Source organism: Ochotona princeps, chromosome 23, assembly GCF_030435755.1.
Source record: "Ochotona princeps isolate mOchPri1 chromosome 23, mOchPri1.hap1, whole genome shotgun sequence".
Lineage (NCBI taxonomy): Eukaryota > Metazoa > Chordata > Mammalia > Lagomorpha > Ochotonidae > Ochotona > Ochotona princeps.
The window spans coordinates 12,602,206-12,624,431 of NC_080854.1; the positions used below are offsets into that span (position 1 = coordinate 12,602,206).

General features: G+C 41.0%; 1 protein-coding gene across 1 annotated transcript in view; it reads left to right on the forward strand.

Annotated features, from left to right (window-relative positions):
* DHX29 (DExH-box helicase 29) overlaps positions 1-22,226 on the forward strand; it is a 40,544-nt gene that overhangs the window by 9,183 nt on the left and 9,135 nt on the right. Inside the window, exons 6-20 of the mRNA XM_058680201.1 lie at positions 47-175; positions 2,420-2,546; positions 3,442-3,600; positions 5,529-5,694; positions 5,994-6,117; positions 11,021-11,629; positions 13,156-13,299; positions 15,089-15,265; positions 15,850-15,990; positions 17,084-17,228; positions 17,322-17,439; positions 18,344-18,428; positions 20,081-20,169; positions 21,881-22,009; positions 22,096-22,171. Coding sequence (XP_058536184.1) covers positions 47-175; positions 2,420-2,546; positions 3,442-3,600; positions 5,529-5,694; positions 5,994-6,117; positions 11,021-11,629; positions 13,156-13,299; positions 15,089-15,265; positions 15,850-15,990; positions 17,084-17,228; positions 17,322-17,439; positions 18,344-18,428; positions 20,081-20,169; positions 21,881-22,009; positions 22,096-22,171 — 2,418 coding nt within the window. The remainder of the gene's footprint in view (positions 1-46; positions 176-2,419; positions 2,547-3,441; positions 3,601-5,528; positions 5,695-5,993; positions 6,118-11,020; positions 11,630-13,155; positions 13,300-15,088; positions 15,266-15,849; positions 15,991-17,083; positions 17,229-17,321; positions 17,440-18,343; positions 18,429-20,080; positions 20,170-21,880; positions 22,010-22,095; positions 22,172-22,226) is intronic.

Below are 22,226 nucleotides of genomic sequence, written 5' to 3' on the forward strand. Positions count from 1 at the left end.
TCTTTTTCTGACTTTTGTTTTTCAAGTAACTATCTTCTCTTTCTAGCCAAAAAAGGAAGAAAAGAATATGGAAGTAAATATGAAAGAGTGGATTTTGCAGTATGCCGAACAGCAAAAAGAAGAAGAAAAGAGTGAAAATTCTAAAAGTTTAGAAGAGGAAGAAAAATTTGACCCTGTGAGTAGGAATCTGTAGTAGGCTTCTAATTTGTATTCTTTTTTTTTTTTAAAGATTTATTTTTATTACAAAGTCAGATATACAGAGAGGAGGAGAGACAGAGAGGAAGATCTTCCGTCCGACGTTTCACTCCCCAAGTGAGCCGCAACGGGCCGGTGCGTGCCGATCCGATGCCGGGAACCAGGAACCTCTTCTGGGTCTCCCACGCGGGTGTAGGGTCCCAATGCATTGGGCTGTCCTCGACTGCTTTCCCAGGCCACAAGCAGGGAGCTGGATGCGAAGTGGAGCTGCCGGGATTAGAACCGGCGCCCATATGGAATCCCGGGGCGTTCAAGGCGAGGACTTTAGCCGCTAGGGCACGCAGCCGGGCCCATAATTTGTATTCTTTAACAAAATATTTATCTAACTTTTCTGATCCCTAATTTCCTTGCTTGTAAATTAGAGAAACGTCTCTAGGAGTTGATGCGAAGATTATACAAAATAACACCTATTTAAAATGTTGGCATAAAGTAACTACTTCATAGATGTTAGTTCCATTTCTCCCATATTTAAAGAGATAATCATCATATCTCTTTAAATGTATAAGAAGTATGCTAAAACTCTTTGAGTAATACTCATAAAAAAAAAAATAATAATGGTTGCCAGAGGTGCTGGGGGGAGAAGTTTGTGAGCAGTTTGTTTTATGAGTATAGAATTTGAATTTTGCCAGATGCAGTTTCAGAGACAAGGGTATTGATAGTTGTTCATACCTTGAATTGTACATTTAATAATGGTTAGGATGGTAAATGTTATACTGAAAACTAGGCTAAGCGGTCAAAAGACAGCAAAGGAAGCATGGGTGGAGGGATGGCAGTTTGAGTACCTTTTACAGAAGAGACAGACTGGATGAGGATGAGTTGGGCACACTGGCAGAGAGCAAAGCTCCTCTCAGGTATACTTCTACACACAGTGCTCCCAGAGCTGAGCCGGCTAAGCCTGCTCAGTTGGCTTTTTCCTTCCTTTAACAGTTATGTTTCATAGCAGTGCCACTTTTTTTTTTTTAAATTAGATGTACAGGAAAAAGGAGAGACAGAAAGATCTTCCTTCTATTGGTTCACTGTCCAACTGGCCACGATGGCCACAGCTGAGCTGATCCAAAGCCAGAAGCCTAGAGCTTCTTGTGGGTCTCCCACACAACTGCAGTATCCCAAGACTTTGAGCCATCCTCTACTGCTCTCCCAGGCCACAAGCAGGGAGTTGGATGGGAAGTGGAGCAGCAGGGACGTGAACAGGTGTCCATAGGGGATCTCAGCACTTGCAAGGGAAGGATTTAGCCAATTGAGCCATTGTGCTGGACCGCATAGCAGTGCCACTTATGCTATCATCTTGTCTACCCCGTGTCCTTATGCTTCTACTCTGATGCCATTAACTAACCTAAGATAAACACAAGGAACTCTTCCTGGGTTTCGTTCAGCTCAGTTATGTCCTTCATTTCTGGAACCTCCGTATCTCTCAGATGTCTCATCCATAAGATATGGATTATGGGAAGGTGTTAGCTTTCAGATGAGTATTTTTGCATATACAGTGCTTAAAATACACATATTTATTGAACAATTTTTATAGAAGTGGATTCATTTTTTTCTTCCTGAAGAGTTTTTTGTATTTATTTGAAAGGCAGAGAAAAGATGGAGATCCTCTCTTTGCTCATTCCCCAAATGGCCACAGCAGTCAGATCGAGGCTCAACCACAGTCTGGAGCCCAGAACTCCATCTCTGTTCCCCACATGGGTAGCAGGGACCTAAGTACTCTTAGGCCACTTTCCACTGCCATCCGAGGCTCATTAGCAGGAAGTCTGGAAGTGGAGCAGCCAGGTCTCAAAGCACTTTGATTTGGGATGTCCCCATTGGAAACAGTGCTTAACTTGCTGCATCCCGTACCACTCCTTCAGACTTACTTTTTATTCTAAAGTTTATTTTGTTTTGTCTCATGTGTAGAGTCAGTTTCTGCATGTAAATCATACTTCAGCTGCCTCATATTTTTTCTAGTGATTAGTATTCTCTGTAGACGTGTGCTAGAGATGACTTGCCATTTTCTTTTACCATCAGCACCTCAGCCAACATTTATGTTCCTGACAGTGTGCGTTTGCTTTGTTTCCTATGAGAAATCACTAAAGGTGAATTTACTGATAAGGTAAAAAATCATGAGTTTTGATAAGGTGTATTGACCATAGATAAACTAGTCTCACTCCTCTTTTATTTGAAACAGAATGAAAGGTACTTACACCTTGCAGCCAAACTTCTGGATGCAAAGGAACAAGCAGCTGCCTTTAAACTAGAAAAAAACAAGCAAGGCCAAAAAGAGGCTCAAGAAAAGATAAGGAGATTTCAAAGAGGTAAACCCACATAAATGCACCTGTTTGTAAATGTAATTGCCTATGTCAGCCTTTCTCGGATGGAAGGCTGTTATGTGTGTGCTTTTTGCTAATAGTTTAGACCTGGGATTGGCAGACTGACTTGCAACAAAGTAGATAGCAAATATTGTGGACTTGGCCACTGCATTCTTCCGCTGCTGTTCAGCATTGCTGTTGCTGCATAAAAGCAGCCATTGATAATGTAAAGACGAAGGGCTTTATTTATCTATTCTGTACTATAATTACATATTTCACCACGTTTTTATTTTTTTATCCACTGTTCTAGCTGGCAAACCATACACAAACAGAATTTGACCTGCAGCCCAGGTTGATACTCCTTGTTTCATATCATAAAATACCTTCTCTGTTTGAGACAGGTGAACATAATCCCATGAGTGCATATTTCTGGTAAAGATGCTTTTTCAGGCCTATTACATGTATTAACTGTTTTAGACATTTTAGTACATGCTGTAGAATTACCTTTGACTTACAGCAAAAATTCTTAGTAGGATTAGTAAAAGAAACACTAAACTATATCTAGAATCATTTTTTATTAGAGGCTCTTAGTCTAGTAGTTCAGATGTTGATGAAGATGCTTGCATCCATATAGAAGTGCCTGAATTGGGCTCCTCACTCCAGCCGCCAGTTTTCGCCATCTGCCGATGCAGGCCCAGGAAGGCAAAGTGAAGGTTTAAGTGGGCTGGGTTCCTGGCTTGTTGTTCCCACCACCAGCCTTGATCCAGCCCAGCCTCATCCAGCCGCAGCTGTTGTGGGCATGTGGGGAGTCACCCTGTAGTTAGGAAGGACCTGCCTGTCTCTCCTCCCCCCACTCTCAAAGAAATCAAATTTTCAAAAGAAAAACATCTTTTCTTGATAGAAATGGAGACTTTAGAAGACCATCCAGTATTCAATCCAGCCATCAAGATTTCACATCAACAAAATGAAAGGAAAAAGCCTCCTGTGGCCACAGAAGGAGAGAGTTCTTTGAACTTTAATTTATTTGAAAAATCTGCAGCTGCTACTGAAGATGAAAAAGGTAAAATTGAAATGGTCCAGGTGTAATGTATAAGTAACAAAATGTTAATATATCTTAAAATTAATTACTTTTTTATTCTCGCAAACTACATAAGAGGGCTGTGAGGGTGCACTTCCACAAGCTGCCTGGACATCAACCTGTGTACCAATTTGTAATTGAAAACACCTTCTGCCCTCAGTCTCGTCCCCCTTTAGTCCATCCTAAAAACACGTGCCGAAATTCTCTCTCTCTCATACAGATCTGTGTTTGAGTTTCCTATTTAAAATCATTAATGACTGAGCCTATGGAGATTAGCAGACAACAGATCCAAACCCAATAGCATGGTATTCAAGATAATTTGTATTCTGTCACAATCTACTTTCCCGTCTTTTTATTCTAGTCTTACCATTCTTTAATGCACCGTGCTTCCTAGTTCATTGCTTTGCTCATCCTGCTGTCTTTTGTTTGGTCAGCCTGTCTCTAGCTTCCAGACTCAAACAGCACATCCTCTTCCAGCCTTCTCTAACTCATCCTGTGCCACCAGACCTGAGTCGTGCTACATTTCTGTGTGCTCCTGTGGGAGCTGGTGATATACCTGACACAATACTTATAATAAAGTTGAGTCTCACACCAAACTTCCAGCTTTTTAAATTATTCATGTTTTCTATAGTACTTTTGAATCCTTACTGTGCAAAATGGCAGATGCTGTGTATACACATAATGAACAAAATAACTTGAGTTTGCTGTCTTCAGGTGTACCATCTAAGTGAAGGTAAGCTTTAAGTGTATACAGTTAAATATGCAAGTAAAAATTGCTGTGTTTACTATCAAAGAAAATTGGCTTGTAATAATAGGCAGCTCAGTTTGACTTTGACTTTTGCTGATGAGATCTGACATGTGATTGCATGTCAGTCTCAGAAGTTGTTAGAAAGAACCTTTCAAGCAGAGAAGCAGTAAGATAAGCCGACTCAGCAGCAGTATTCCACAAAACTCTCTATGGTGGAAATGTTGTGCATCTAAACTATTCAGTGTGGTAGTTACTAACCAAATCCCAATTTGAGCACTTGAAATGTGACTAGTGTACTGAGAAAGTTTAATTTACACTGACCAAGCCATTTATAGCTCTTTTTGGTGTAATGGGTCAGACATACTTAGAGCATTTGAGAAATTGACTGGCAACTAATGTGCTTATAGTGTGCTGACCAAGACGTTAAATGATAACCAATAGAGATGAACCAAGGAGAGCTTTTAGACAACAATAAAGAATTTGAGGGCCTGGTGCAGTAGCTCAGCAGCTAAAGTCCTCGCCTTAAACGTGCCAGGATCCCATATGGGCGCTGGTTCTGATCCTGGCAGCTCCACTTCCCATCCAGCTCCCCGCTTGTGGCCTGGGAAGGCAGTTGAGGATGGCCCAAAGCCTTGGGACCCTGCACCCACATGGGAGACCTGGAGGAGGTTCCTGGCTCCTGGCTTTGGATCGGCTTAACACCGGCCGTTTCAGTCACTTGGGGAGTGAATCATTGGATGGAAAATCTTCCTCTCTGTATATCTGACTTTGCAATAAAAATAAGTAAATCTTTAAAAAAATTTGGAAACCTTTGAAAATGGTAGTGGTGGTAGTGATGGTGATGACAGTAGTAGTAATACACAAAGCCACTGACTTAAGAACATTTTTGATGACCCAACCTGGAGGGTAGCCTGCCAAACATCGTAGTTCAGAGTATCGTAGCTTCATTTTATAGTTTCATAGCTATTTTACAAGAATTCATTAGCTCCTCAAGGCAGTTTTTTTAAATATTCAGAATTTTCCATGATCTTTTCTATCTGTCCTTTCTTTACCCATTTTCTTCTAACAGTGCTGTTCCCAAAAGCAAGAAAATTTTGAGCAACAAAAAAGAAAACTTATATGTTGCATGACATTTTAAAAGCACCAGTGTTTGCCATTTTAGATAAAAAGAAAGAACCTCATGATGTCAGAAATTTTGACTATACTGCTCGAAGCTGGACTGGAAAATCACCCAAACAATTCCTGATTGATTGGGTCAGGAAGAATCTCCCCAAGAGTCCAAATCCTTCCTTTGAGAAAATTGCAGTAGGTCGATACTGGAAATGTAGGTATGTTTTTCTGGTTAACCAAATCAACTTATAGAAAAATGTAAGATGAAAATCATTTTGTTTCCCATGAGTTCAGTACACGTTTAAGAAGCCCACTGATTCCATATCTCAGGTTCACAATGTTTGTAAATCTACGTCTGTCTAATAGATGGTACATCTATCTAACATAGGCCTTTCATGAAAATGTCTATAAGTACCTAGTACAAACTTAAGTACAATGTTAATGGAATTCTGACTTCTTTTCACTTGATTTCATCAATTTTATTAAGAAAAAAATTTTTTTTTCTGCCTCTTTGTAGAGTAAGGGTTGTAAAGTCTGAAGATGATGTCCTGGTCGTGTGCCCTACCATTCTGACAGAGGATGGCATGCAAGCTCAACATCTGGGGGCTACCCTAGCGCTTTATCGTTTAGTCAAAGGACAGGTGAGACTTTGTAGACCCAGGCAGTTCAGAACTCCTTTGAAAAGTAATGGGCTTATTTTGTTGAGATAAAATTATGAGCATATGGAAGGTAGTCTTTAATTCTATGCCAATTCTGTTACTAATTGTTGCTTCTGATTAATCTTCATTTCTGATTATTTTTATTTGGCTTCCTTTCACCCCTAAACATGATCTTTATCCTTAAACCAGAAATTTGAAGGAAACAGTTTTGTTCATGCTATTTGGGGGACTATCTTAATTTACAAATTAAAAATAGTTGTGCCAGGGTGGTCGATTAAGGACAATTTTAGAAATTTGTTTTTTTATTAATGTGATTGTCTTCAACTTTAAAAAATGACATTGGTTCCATTTTTCAAGTTTTGGTTATAGTAACTATTTTCAAGTTAAGTGTTTTTTAAATGTTTTTTTTTATTATTATTATTATTATTATTAATTTGAAAGGCAGAATGACAAGACAACAAAGGAGGAGATCTTCTCACTGCTGGTCCTCTGTCAGGATGCCTAAAAAGCCAAGGATGGGACCCACCGCATCCAGAAGCCACAGTCCTGGCTGGGTCTCCCACAGGGATGAGAGGGGTCCCAGTGTTTGAGCTCATCTGCCTCACAGAGAAGCAGCAGTGTAGGCCAAATCCTGGGCACTTGCATATGCCCCATGGGCCTGCCAAGCAAGCAGTGAGCTGGCCTGCCACACCAGAAAGTGACGGAGCCTCTTTCAAGGATATAATACACTTTTTTTTTTTTTTTTTTTTTTTTTTTTTTTTTTTTTATGTATAATCCATTTTATTGTATTGTTGTTGACAATCTTTACATAGTTAACTATAGTTGAAGGAAAATCAAGAAAGAGAAGGAAAAAAAAAAAAAAAGGTTCAGGGGGATAGGGAGGTGGGCAATGCTATTATGTCCATATTGTTTCCATCATGTATCTGAGGAAAAAGGGGATATTGAGGGAGAAGCCCCACCCGGTTTCCCGCCCACCCCAAGTCCCATATGTGGGGCATGCTCTGAGATATGTGCTCAAGTGGAGTTAATAGTTCTCCAGTTATGAGTCACTGCCAGTTTCGCTCGATGAGGTGGTCCACTGATTGATATGGTCCATCATGAAGTCTCCATTTGTCCCATATTTCGCTGCCAACATGTAGCTGAGATGAATGATTGTCCTATTCTGTCTTCTGTCTTTTCTTGGTTAGAATTCTGAGTCCAGCAGTTCAAGTGGGGAGATCTCCAAAGATACTTTGAGGTATTCCCAGACCAGATTCTTGTATGTTCTAGCAAGCACAGGGCCCGGCACAGTCCATCACCCTGATCAGCTGGTGGTTGCAATTGCTGTGTTGGTTCTGTTTTCAGTCCCGAGTTGCACTGGAACCAATGGGTGTTGCAGTCCAGTCTGGTTCGGCCCTTACATCAACCAGTGGGAGCTGCAGCCTAGTCGGGGCGACCCACAATAACCCCCACCAAGCCTGCCCCCTACCCTGGTTTGCCAATTTGTGTAGCAGAAGACCAGTCTGTCCCCCATCCCATTTGGCTCTGGTACTTGTCAATGGGTATTAAAGCTTAGTTCTATCTAATCGACTCAACCATCCAGCCCTCACAGATGTTGTTGAGTGCCTCTGTCTAGCCATCCCAGCCCCCGTCCTAGTTTTCATGCCCTCCCACGGGAATAGTGACCCAAGAAGGGGGAACCCACTTTTTCCCTCCCAGGTCTCTCTGTCCCGGTTTATGCACTCTTTAGGTGGTCCTGTGATTTGACTCGACAGAATTAGTCCCCAGTGCCAGCTTCTGCCAGCTGATGCTGTGGCCCTGATCTTGTCCACATGCAGCGCACAGGTGTTGTAGCCTTGCTTAGTCGTGTCTGTCTCTATCCCAGCCAACACTCTCCAGTGGGAGTGGTTGTCCAGCGAGGGGACCAGCCCCTTAACCCCCCCGCCAGCTCTGCCCCTCCCTTCCTGGATCTCACGTGTGCTGGATGGGTGTTGCATTCATATCCAGTACAGGCAACCACGCCCTGGCGTTCCAGAATGTGTACTGGTTTTGTCTCAACCAAACCCGGCCCATTCCACACTCTGTTCTGGTGATCGGATTTGCCAGAGGATGACATGAACTGATTCAGCCTGGCCTGCTCCTGACCCATGCCGAATGCATGCCAGTGGGAAACTTTCCATGGCCTATTCTGGGCTGTTTCCAATCATGCTTCTCGCGCTTACCTGCAGGGACTGTGTCCTGCCAGAGGAGTTGCCCAGGCTCCTCCATCAGAACCCCTCCCAATGCCAGATTTTGCGCTTGCCAGGGGGTTCTTGAGCCAACCCTACTCAGTTCACCTCCTGTCCTAGCAGGAACAGTGGCTTTTCCTGGCTGGCTTTCACCCCATTCTGACTCTTGTTGTTGGATGTTTCAGCCCAGCCATGGCTCGTCCATACCCACATACAGCTCACACATGGCTCAGAAGGGGATTGAGACCCAGCCTAGTCAGTCCCACGTCTACCCTGTTTCTCCATAACACCAGATGGTGCTGGGATCTGAACCGGCCTGGTGCATCCAATCCCAGCCCACACTAGTGCCTCGGGTGACTGCAACTGTTTCCTAGATAGAACGCAGCCCCCATTCCAGCACATACACCCCTTGGTGGGAACCTCATCCCAGCTGTGGCTTCCCAGATTGGGACTGTTCCTAGCTGTAAATCACACACCTGCACGTGGTTGCTCCGAGGACCATTAGGTGCCAGCCTGCTACACAAGCCGGAGCTTATCTTTTACTTGATAGGTGTTCAAAGCTCAGCATTGTTAAGGGATTGGAAGTTCTTCAAAGGAAGAGTTACTGGCATTGGGAATCTTTAGGATTGACTCAGATCCCAGAAACAGTGGGGTCACTCTAGAGCTATCTCAGCAGCGATTCAGATGTCCAATACCCCAGAGCTCCCCGGCCGGGCGGCCAGCAGGCACAGCCTGGCGCCAAATGGCACACTGGCCGCCCTGGCCCAGCCCGCCATGAGCCATGGGCACATGGCGGACTGGGTTCGGGATCCGAGCTAGACGTCCTCTCCCGCAGCCCTCGGCTCGCCTCTGGCAGCCGGAAGTTAAATCCTGCAGGCCCGAGGTTGCGCCCCTCCCCAATCCCGTTCACCCACCACCCAATGAGGGTGTTGGGTGGGTCCCGGACATGCCCAGTCACGGAGGCCTCCCCCCTCGGCGTACTCACCCCAGAAGGAAGCAGGCCGCACCCAGGCATGTCCGGGCCCAGCCCGCCATGAGCCATGGGCACATGGCGGACTGGGTTCGGGATCCGAGCTAGACGTCCTCTCCCGCAGCTCTCGGCTCGCCTCTGGCAGCCGGAAGTTAAATCCTGCAGGCCCGAGGTTGCGCCCCTCCCCAATCCCGTTCACCCACCACCCAATGAGGGTGTTGGGTGGGTCCCGGACATGCCCAGTCACGGAGGCCTCCCCCCTCGGCGTACTCACCCCAGAAGGAAGCAGGCCGCACCCAGGCATGTCCGGGCCCAGCCCGCCATGAGCCATGGGCACATGGCGGACTGGGTTCGGGATCCGAGCTAGACGTCCTCTCCCGCAGCCCTCGGCTCGCCTCTGGCAGCCGGAAGTTAAATCCTGCAGGCCCGAGGTTGCGCCCCTCCCCAATCCCGTTCACCCACCACCCAATGAGGGTGTTGGGTGGGTCCCGGACATGCCCAGTCACGGAGGCCTCCCCCCTCGGCGTACTCACCCCAGAAGGAAGCAGGCCGCACCCAGGCATGTCCGGGCCCAGCCCGCCATGAGCCATGGGCACATGGCGGACTGGGTTCGGGATCCGAGCTAGACGTCCTCTCCCGCAGCTCTCCGGATATAATACACTTTTTTTTCTTCAGTTATCAGCATTTTCTTTCTACAATAAAGAATTTTTTTAATCACCAAAAAATTCAGGCACTAATTGAGTATAACTGCAAACAGTAGCTCCTTTCCAGTTTCTGGCAGTGGAAGCTCCTAATGTCTTCCCACCCCCCATTTTGCAAATTAAGGTAACAGAATTGTGTTTACTTGATAAAAGTAGCTATCAGTGCCAGATGAATCATTGATTCTCTTATGGCTCCAAGTTAAGAGAGATTCCATGCTGTATAGCTCAGTTAAAATACTTTGGCCTATAATATTGTATAACTGCTAGAATATTAAAGGATCTTTGTTGCTTATAGAAATGTTCTACCATCTGACTACATTTTATTTAGTGCCACTACAGAAGTAAATGATAAACATTTGTTTAGCAGTTTACAATTTTCAAGGAATGAACACTTAACAGCTATTAGCTTAGGTAACCTGAGTATGTCAGTAAGGGAGGTACTATTGTTAGTCACATTTTTAAGAGGAGAAGCTAAAGCATAGTGCTACAGCTATTCACCTGAAGTCTTGTGTACAGCTGGTCAGTTACAGTGCTGAATGTGATGTTCTGTTTATGAATTTGCATTGTATACATTTATATCTTGTATTACATTAATAACTGTGTGAGGATTGTGGTGTAGTGGATTGAACTTCACTTGGGACACCTGCATCCTGTATTGGTGTGCTGGTTTGCTCCACTTCAATCCAGCATCCTGCAAAGGTATCCTGGGAGATAGCGGCTGATGGGTGAAGTTCTTGAACTACTGCCACCCACATAAAAGACCTGGATGGAATCTGGGCTTCTGGCTTCAGCAATCCCAGCACCCTTTGCCCCCACTTCTTGCTCCCTGCCAATCTCTCAGCTTTTCAAGTGCATGAAAATGAATGAATGTTAAAAGTATGGAGTAATAATTTGTGAATTTGAGTGTATAATTACATTTTAAGAGGACTATAGCTATCCCTGTAAGCTACTATTGGGATGTCAGTTCCAATAGTTAATAAAAGTAATGAACTGCTGTTCTTTTGTAGTCTGTTCATCAGTTACTTCCTCCCACTTACCGAGATGTTTGGCTGGAATGGAGTGATGCAGAAAAGAAAAAAGAAGAACTAAATAAAATGGAAATCAATAAACCACGTGATCTTTTTATCGCCAAACTTCTGAATAAATTGAAACAGCAGCAGCAACTGCAACAGCAGCATTCTGAAAATAAGAAAGAAAACTCTGAAGATCCTGAGGAATCTTGGGAAAATTTAGTCTCTGATGAGGATTTTTCTGCCCTGTCCTTGGATTCAGCAGTTGCAGAAGATTTAGAGCCTATCAGAAACCTTTTTAGAAAGTTGCAGAGTACACCTAAATATCAAAGACTGTTAAAGGAGAGACAACAGTTACCTGTTTTCAAACACCGGGACTCCATTGTTGAAACTCTTAAAAGGCATCGAGTAGTAGTTGTGGCAGGTGAAACAGGAAGTGGTAAAAGTACTCAAGTGCCCCATTTTCTGCTGGAAGATTTGCTCCTACATGAGTGGGGGACAAGTAAATGCAACATTGTCTGTACCCAGCCCCGAAGAATCTCAGCAGTGAGCTTGGCCACCAGAGTTTGTGAGGAGTTGGGCTGCGAAAACGGACCTGGAGGAAGGGTAAGCTGTTGTTCAACTCCTCTCCGCTGAATTACAACATCGCTCACCTTGGCTCCTGGCACCAAAACGGAACCTGGGCCATATCCTAGTTTTGCCTGTTAACTGGTGCTCGAGAGCACATTTAGAGCATTTTTCACATTTTCGTTAGTGAATGTGTTACGGTGCCCCTATCCTTCATAGGAGAGGGATTATCAGTAATTCTATCATATGAGACTTCATATGAGAGAGAAGAAATATCAATTTTAATCATTGAATATTCAAATATATTACATAAGTGGAACCTTCAAAGAATATGGACAAATACGTTTAGTTAATATCATCTCAAGCCTTCGCACATCTTTTCCTCATATTGTATCCATGAATGATTTTGCATTTATCTGCAAAGAGCAGGGGGCTGGCTCTATGTTATAACAACCTAAACCTCTGCCTGCAGAGCCAGCATCCGTATGGGCGCTGGTTGGAGTACCAGCTGCTCCACTTCCCTATCCAGCTCCCTGCTAACATGCCTGGGAAAGCAGTGGAAGATGGTGCATGTCCTTCGGCCCCTGCACCCATATGGGAGAACTGGAAGAAGTTTCTAGCTCCTGACTTCAGACCTGCCCAGATCTGGCCATTGTGGCCATTTGGGGAGTGGAATCAGCAGATAGAAGACTGATCTTTCTCTGCAACTCTGCTTTTCAAATTTAAATTAATTAATTAATTATTACAGGGGGAAAAGGCAACGTAGATAGAAATGTTAGACTATGTTCAAATCTTGTTTTTTCTAAATGGGAAAAGTTCTTAAATATTTATTGTCATGCATTTGCCACTCAAGTATCACAAAACTGACCAAGCCTTAACTGGGGTCACTGCATAGTATAAGAATGAATTAAACTGGTTAAACCAAAAATGATAAATTGCAAGCTCATTTAATTCAGAATATTTACAATTTGAATGGTTCTGGTGATGGTAATAACAAAGTAATATTTTTATCTCTCAAGTTATCAAATATTCTGGGTTTCTGGCATAGAACCTCGGTGGATAAAAGCACTTGGTTTCTGCCCCATATGGAGATGGCAGACATGTACTGACATAAGACAAAGGGATGCCTGAAGAACAAAAAGCTGTCATGGGATTAAATGTGATTTTCAGAATTCCCAGTGGGCACGACTGGCTTGATACCAGCTGTATGATAATGGTGGCAAGCTTTATGAGTTCTTAATAGAAAAGTAAACCAAATTCAAAGCTTTTTAAAAACTCTGTTCCTGAGGATCTCATATTTTGATCTGAGTCAATTGTGTCTTTACCTCCAACAATTTTTTGTCTTGTTGAAAAAAGCAGTTTTTCGACTTAAAATGACAAAATTTGTAATTTTTTATATAAAAAAACATAGGAAGGAAAATACGAAAAATATAGGAAAACATTTACACCGAGTAAACTTAGGTCGCTCCATATGGGAACAAGAGCAGAACCTGGATTTCACTGATGAAAGTCTGCTTTCCAGGTGCTCATGACTGTTTAACCGTGACCTTGTGTTCTCCCTGCAGAATTCTTTATGCGGATATCAAATCCGGATGGAGTCTCGAGCTAGTGAGTCTACCAGGTTACTCTACTGCACAACAGGGGTTTTGCTAAGGAAACTGCAAGAAGACGGTCTGCTAACTAATGTGTCTCATGTCATTGTAGATGAAGTGAGTAGATTCTAGAATTCGGTCCAGCTAAATGCTAAACATAACTGTTTTAAATGGCCATTATCTGTAACATTGCTAAGATTTGCTTCATACTCACTAGACACCAGATATTTTTCGTATAATTAGTTTCCTTTAACAGATGTATCTCATTTTAACTGATTTACTTAATAAGTATTGTACATTTGCAATATGCTTAATGTTCCTCAAAGGATTTTGTGTATTTATATTTTTTTATATTTACATATAGATTCATTAGCTCATTCCAGCAACTCTATGTAGTAGGTATTGTCTTTATCATTGAGGAACTTAAGACACAGTGAGGTCAAATAGCTTGCTCAGGTTCACATAGCCAAGTATGTTCTGAAGCTTGGGATTCAAACCCAATTTGACTCAGTCTATATTTCTACTAGGTATTGTCTCTCAATGGTATTATCTATCTGTTGTAGTCCTTAAGACTAGAAATTTTCATCAGTATGTTATTTTCTTTATAGATAGATATGCTCCCTCTTAAGTCAAATTTAAAAGCACACATTTATGCCAAGTTTCATATCAGAATTTTTTTTTTTAGGATTTATTTATTTTTATTTGAGAGGCATATTTGCAGAGAGAGGAGAGACAAAGAGGTCTTCCATCTACTGGTTCACTCTGCAAATGGCTGCAGCAGCCAGAGCTGAATTGCTGCTTTCCCAGGCCATAAACAGGAAGCAGAACAGTCAGGGCTCAAACCTTCACCTATATAGGATGCCGGTGCTACAGGTGGACTATTAGCTTGCTAAGCCACCATGGTGGCCCAGAATTATTTTAAATGTCCTATTTGTCCAGTCTGTAAACTAATTTGCACGTGTGTAATTTTTCAAGAAGACATAACAGCATTTTTATTATTTAGAAAATATTAAAAATTCCCCTAAAGTTTTTGTGAATGTCTTTTTTTTTTTTTGTAAAGATTTATTTATTTTTATTACAAAATCAGATACACAGAGAGAAGGAGGGATAGAGAGGAAGATCTTCCGTCTGATGATTTACTCCCCAAGTGAGCCGCAACGGCCAGTGCTGTGCCAATCCAAAGCCAGGAGCCAGGAACCTCCTCCAGGTCTCCCACGCGGGTGCAGGGTCCCAAAGCCTTGGGCTGTCCTCCACTGCTTTCCCAGGCCACAAGCAGGAAGCTGGATGGGAAGAGGAGTTGCCGGGATTAGAACCGGTGCCCATATGGGATCCCAGTGCATTCAAGGCGAGGACTTTAGCTTCTGAGCTATTGCACCGGGCCCTGTGAATGTCTGTTAATTCACTAAGTTCAGAGAACTCTAGTGAAAGTTCAGCCATTCATCGGTTTTAAATTTTCAACTATGTACAGTTTATTGGTTGGTTGGTTGTTTGTTTTTTTCTTATGGCTAGAAAAATACGAGAAGAGTAAAAAGGTGCAAACAGCCACGTTGTGCCTGTCTGTGACACCGGCATGCCCTACCAGCACTGGTTCCTGTCTTGACTGCTGCATTTCCATCCAGCTCCCCTGCTGATGGCCTGGGAAGAGTAGTTGAAGATGACCCCACTGTTTGGGTGCCTGCTGTCAATATGGGAGACCTGGAAGAAGCCATTAGCTTTGACCTGACCCAGCAATGGCCCTTGCCATGCTGGTTTTTACTGGCTTTCAATTCTGAAGCTCTAACTTACTTGAAACATACAACTAGACTAAAATACTAAGTGATGATGGTACTAAATGTTAATTTTCAGGTTTGAGTATCTGTTTAGTCTCTTACTGGTCTTTATATGTGAATTATTCCCTTTGTAACAGGTTCATGAAAGAAGTGTCCAGTCAGACTTCCTACTGATTATTCTGAAGGAAATTTTGCAAAAACGATCTGATCTACACTTGATTCTAATGAGTGCCACCGTGGACAGTGAAAAATTTTCTACATATTTTACACACTGCCCGATTTTGAGAATTTCAGGGAGAAGTTACCCTGTTGAGGTAAATATTGCTTGTAATGTATGTAGAAGCATAAACTGCATTCCCACCAGGGAGTGTCCTGGTCCTAGTGCTTTTGCTAGGGTACTTGACTTCCACATCTAAATCATTACATCCACATTCAGGCAAGTGATCACTTCCTCACCCACACCTCAAATTCAAGCTTAGACGCTTCCTCTCAGCCTGTTCTGTTCTGAAGGCTTGCCTATTTAGTTTTCTGAGCGCTCCACTCTTTTTTTGACCACTCTCATATTTAAAAAAAAAAAAAAAACAACTCAGTGCTATAATTTGTGGGCCCAGCACGGTAACCTAGTGGCTAAATTTTTGCATCTGCTGGGATCCCATACAGATGTCAGTTCATATCCCGGCTGCTCCACTTCCCATCCAACTCCCTGCTTATGTGTCCTGAGAAAATAACTTGTTCCAAAACTTTTATAGGCAGATTCATAATGTCAATAAAGTTCTTCATTCCCAAATGAAAAAAAAAAAATCCATTATGTTCTAAACTGACATTTGATTACATTCAAAAGATAGTAACTCCCTCAACAGCCTTTACATGTTCAACCTTTATGTGTCTCACTGTGCAGGTTTTTCATCTTGAGGATATAATAGAAGAAACGGGCTTTGTACTGGAAAAGGACTCAGAATATTGTCAGAAATTTCTAGAGGAGGAAGAAGAAATAACTGTTAATGTTACAAGCAAAGCAGGTGGAATAAAAAAGTATCAGGTAAAAACCATTTTGAAAGATATATGATATTGACATCTAGAACATAAGCTGCTGTAAGAATTTGTAAATCAAACCGCTAAAATACCAAATTTGAGTGTAATTTGTAAATGAATGTATTAAGTGCGTGAACAAATTTTCAAAGTCATGTCATAACAACTATTTTACAGCCTGTAGTCATTTTTTATTTGTCTTTTATATGCTGGTGTGTGCTGTCAAAGTTTCATAGCAATGATCAGTTATGGAGGAGCAGACTCTAGTGAGGATCTTTATTTTGTTGCAGCACCATACTTGATCAGGATGCAGTGGTCCCAAAAATGGATCCTGCACCTTGGTTTTCTTGGGAACCTTTGTTTAGTCATATTAATCCTAGGCGGTAGAGTGGAGTTGCCTCAGGCGAGCACACAGATCTTCCTAGGAAGTTAGACTTGATGACCTGTTTTTAGAAATGTCACAAGGGCTGCATTACTCTGTATTTCAACCAACAGTACCCCAGCATTTTCATTGTATGCATATTTCATTTGTATTCATATTCAAATGAATGAAATAAGATTGGATGTAACCAATCTAATGGTAACAAAATTAAGTTACTTTGCCTTTTATTAAGCAGATAAGCCAAAAAAAAAAAAAAAAAAAACTAAAATAATTCCCTTAAACTCCAGAGATGGAAATCACATCCTTAGAAAAACTACATCAGTTATTTCAAAAGAGATAATTGGAATTCAGTAGCCAAAGTAGATTGCAGAAGGAGTGAGGTAGAAATGAACTTTAATACAAAAAAATTTAGCCTCTGTTGACATGGTTGCTTTGTAGTCACTACGAAATAATACATACATTATTAGAAGGTTTTTCTACAATTCTTTTAGTGTACACATGCCAAGATAAAGATATTTTGCTCAATGTCTGGGCTGGGTAAAATTAATTATAGGAAAGATGTGTAATTTTATACTTTTTGACTCCTATTTAACAGAATGATTACGGTGACAAAGATAAAAATATGGATTTGAGTAATTGTAAATGCCTCCTTTTTCGCTTGTCTTATGAAAGTCCTTAATATTGTTGTTCAGCTGTGGTTGTATTTTTTGTTTGTTTTTAGGAATACATCCCAGTTCAGACTGGAACAAGTGCTGATTTAAATCCATTTTACCAGAAGTATAGTAACCGCACTCAGCATGCTATTCTCTACATGAATCCTTATAAAATCAACCTGGATCTCATTTTGGAACTTCTCGTATATTTAGGTATATTTCTTTTTCTAGTGTGTCATCGTTGATGTGGGTAAAACATTCACACTAACTGGAAATGTCTTAATATGTTATTTTTCTTAATTTCAGACAAAAGTCCCCAATACAGAAATATTGAAGGAGCAGTATTGATTTTTTTACCTGGTCTTGCTCATATTCAGCAATTGTATGACCTCCTGTCAAATGACAGAAGATTTTATTCTGAACGGTAACTGTAACTCTTCATTGTATTCATGGCAGTTGTATGATACAGAGATAGTAGATTAAAACTCTTGATCAGAGTTTTCAAGTCTTTGAATTTAAGTTAAAATTATTTATGGTGAAGAACATTTTAAAAATATTCTCTTGCAGCATTTTACATAGCAAAAAAATTGTTAGGCATTGTATCTGTACTGACTGTATTAGTATGACTAAGGATATTAAGAGTAAGATGCTAAATCCCCAGAAGCAACCCCCTGAATTGTTCAAAACTCCAAGATTGCAGTTTATCATCCTTCCATTCTAAATCAGCTATTGATATTTGTTCCAATCTAACTTATTGCTGCCATCATGGTTATCACATTAATATCAGAATTTTAAAAGTTCTGTAATTTCTATTTTTCACAAGCAGGTTGAGTCTCTTTAATTAAAAAAACCCAAAATCCAAAGTGCTGCAAAATCCAAAACTTTTTAAATGCCAACGTGAAACTACAAGTGGAAAATTCCCCATCTTCCCTCATGTGATAGGTCACAGTCTGTATACAGGTACACTAAAATATTGTATGAAATTACTTTCAGGCCATGTATATAAGGTTCATATGAAACACAAATGAATTTTGTATTTGGACTTGGGTTTCATCCCCAAATCTTCTCATTGTATATATGCAAATATCCTGAAATCTGAAATACTCTGGTCCCAGCTATTTCAAAGAAGGGATACTCAACTTACAATTATTAATATTAAATCCTTCCTCTATGATAGATGTATATGGGCTTTCATCGGACCATTTTATGTTTTTTAATGTAAAATTAAAACTTTTTAAATTGTTTCCTATATGCAAATAAATTTTGTTATTCTTTGCAGTGTCTTCTAAAGAGAAACTCTTGCTAAGAACTATGATTTTAACTTTCAGATATAGAGTGATAGCTCTGCATTCTATTCTTTCAACTCAAGATCAAGCTGCAGCATTCACACTTCCTCCTGCAGGAGTCAGGAAGGTAAAATTCTGCAGACTAGATGCCTACTTGCTCTACCTGAGACTGTTTCATGAAAACATAGTGACTTTATAACATCAAAGAGAGTTATTATACTGCAGGGCCCACTGCATGTGCTCTGCAATTGAAAATAATCAGAGTTGGACCCAGCATTTGAATACCTACATCATGTACTAGTAATAGTTGCAAGGGTGTGATAAAAGAAAAAGCACTACTTTCTTTGTGAAGAAAGCATCAGAAAGAGTTCCATATCAGGAGCTATTTCGGTCCCAGGAGGTTCTTTTTGTCCTTTCGCATTGTTCGACCATGATTATTTTTACGGTTCATAGACCAGCAGGTGTGAGGAAAGAAGCTCCGAATATTCCTTGTGTCCTCTGTTCAGGATCTCAATGAAGGAGATGCTACCCAGAGAGTTTCTCACAGTTTGGAACGTAATGAGAACCTGTGGGGATTGCAGAACCCCTAGAAGGAACCTGCCTGGGTCTTGGGAGGCCTCAGTTCAGGTCCCACGTTTATTTTTGTAGCCTTCGGCAACAGCTCATCCTCACTTTCCCCATCTTTAAGTGGGTTTAGGTCAAATTGATGGTTTCCCAGCTGCTGTGAAAACTCCAGGGGTCTAGAGAATATTCTCTGGTCTGTAACAGTTAGGCTTCACTGTTAAGATATTCTCTGAGGATGAGTTCCACCTCTTTTTAAAGACAGAAAAACAGGCAGAGAGATCTTCCATCAACTATTCTACTGTCCAAATGCCTATAAAGCCAAGAGCTCAGGACCCAGTCTGGCTTTCCGCCATGTGTGGCAGTGAGCCAAGTACTTGGGCCATCACCACTAGCTCTCAGGATACTCCTGAGCAGAAAGCTGGAAATTGAAAGCAAAACTGGAACTTGAACCCACACACTGTGATAGGGCATCACAAGCAGCGTCTTAACTGCTGACCCAATGTCCACCCAGAGTTACCTCTCAAAGTTTTGCACCCTAATCAAATAGAATTGTCACCATAGCTCCCATCAGGCTTTTAGTATATGGGTTCCATTTCCATGGATAAGTAAGTGAAGCAGCCATTCAAAATTGAAGTACAAACTTGAAATAGAACAATAAATACTAATTAAACTTAGAATTTCCCAAATGTTTTATTTCCAAGAGTTCAACAGGAAAAAAAAATACATATTGCATTATTCAGCCATAACTGCTAAGAATTTTAGAGCTAGACTTTATAAATCTTCTATGTAATTTACACTAAAGGTAATTGAGGCCAAAGAGATAAAAAAGATTCGCTGTCTGTGTTCACAAAAAGCCATAAGGAGCCAGGTACAACCTAGTTCTGCTCAGTAATGTGCTGTATTTTTTTCCCCAAAATAATCATAAAGGGTTGTGCTGAGCTGTTTCCATTCTCTAACCCAGTTTGCCATTCTGCTTCTGTCATTTTTAAGGTGACTGACGAGAATTAGCAGAATGGTATTTTTGTTGGAAACAAAATCCTTGGAGTTGATTATACTAATTAGAGCAAATTAAAATTACACAGATTATAAAATGTTGTAACTAAAGTTGGAATTCACTTTTAAAAAGTCATGGGCTCAAACTATGAAAAGAAGTTAAATCATCATATAATATTGTGGAAACATGTCTAAATGTTTTAGCTTTTTGTTTATTTCCAGATTGTTTTAGCAACCAATATTGCAGAGACGGGTATCACTATTCCAGATGTTGTATTTGTAATTGATACTGGAAGAACAAAAGAAAATAAGTAAGTTTGAATTGCTTAAATCAAAACATTTTTAACCTGGAAAGAATTTGAGACTCTTTAATTCATAGGAGAAATCAGAATCATTTTAGGGAAAATCCTAAACGTTCTGCAGTGTGCCCAATGTAAAAATCTTTAGAAAGACTATAGGAAACATAAGAATAAATGCCAGAATTTCAGGCCATGGACTCTGAAGTGACTGGTGCCAGTGTGCTGCTACTTTGAGAAAACTGCCAAGATATTTTTCAGAATGTGAATTTCTGTAGATTTGTCAATAATTTTTAGTAAAAGAATTATTTACATTATTTTTATAAATAAAAGCATTGTTTGTGGAATCACATAGACACAAAGAATTTTGGAATCAGTAGGATTTAAGTTTCGGATCTGTAGCCTTGAGCAAGTAATATAACCTCTAATCATCACTTTCCTCCTGTGTATGATGAGGAAATGAAAATGTGCCAGTTAAAAATGCCTGATGCAGTCACAGGAACATAATAAGTATAGTCTTAACTGAATCCTTAACAAGAGTACTACTTCATAAATATTTTAATGTTTATGTTGCATAAATGGGGGATAGTACAACTTATTGGTTTATTTTCTGTATAGCCCATTCTCAGTAGGAAACTCCAGCAGTACCTGAAAAAGGCTTTTATTAATAGTATAGAAATTTTTAAAGATTTATTTATTTTTATTGGAAAGGCAGAATTACAGAGAGAAAAGGCAGACAAACAATGTCCATCCCCCAGGTGGCCAGAGTTGGGCCTGTCCTCCAAAGTCAGGAGCCAGGAGCTCACTCTGGGTTTCCCGGGTGGGAGTAGGAACCCAAGGGCCATTCTCCACTGCCTTCCCAGAACGTAAGCAGAGAGCTGGATCAGAAGTGGAGGAGACAGAACCTGAACTGGCACCCATCCAGGATGCTGACACCACAGAGGCTGAATATGCTATGCCACTGTACTGGCCCCATAAAGAAATTCTTAATTGCATTGTATCTTTAGGGGCAATGCTTTTAGGGTTTAACTGTGTCTTGCAAAAGGCATGTTGAATTGTAATATTCATGGTGGCACTTCTCAAACTGTTTTTGAAGAATTGTGTAATTATTAGCTATTCCATTAACATAAAGAAGATTCCATGGTCAGATTACTTTGAGAAAGTATAAGTTAGTTTTTTTTGTTTGTTTATTTTAATTGGTGCCAGAGTTGTTAATTTGGTAGTATGAGATTTAGTATGTAATGGTTGCTAAATTATTTAAGTAGGAAACTTGAGAACTGTTGATCCACAGTGATGAGCTTTTTTTAGCCTCTGTCCAACTTCATTTATTTAAAGATGTATTTATTTATTTGAAAGTCAGTTATAAAGAGAGAAGGAAAGAAAAAGTGGTCTTCCATCTTCTGATTCATTCCCTGAGTGGCTGTAGTGGCCAGAGCTGAGCCACGCCTAAGCCTGAGCTTCATCAGGTTCTCCCACCTTCGTGACGGGGCCCAGCCACTTGTGCCCTCATCTGCTGCTTTCCCAGGCTAGTAGCAGGGAGCTGGATCAGAGGTAGAGCAGCCAGGACAGCAGCGACACCCATATGGGATACCAGCACTGCCAGCAGTGGCCTTACTCGCTATGCCCCAACTCAGGCCCCTAACTTAATTTTAAGGGTTAAATATTTCTAACGCTTCTGATTTAGAAAAGTCAATGATTTACTTGTTCTCTACTAACACTTCTTTAGGTACCATGAGAACAGCCAGATGAGTTCTTTGGTTGAAACCTTTGTCAGCAAAGCTAGTGCCCTGCAGCGCCAGGGGAGAGCTGGGAGGGTCCGAGATGGCTTCTGTTTCCGAATGTACACGAGAGAAAGGTATGGCATAGGGCTGGATATTTAAAATGCGTTTATTCATACTGTCCGCATTCCTGAAAATACATACTGTTGTTTTATTTTTTCAGATTTGAAGGCTTTATGGAATATTCTGTTCCTGAAATATTACGTGTACCTCTGGAGGAATTATGTCTGCATATTATGGTAATCTCAAGAGAATGGGAATGAAGTTATTTCCTCCTTTCTAGGAAAAAGAAAA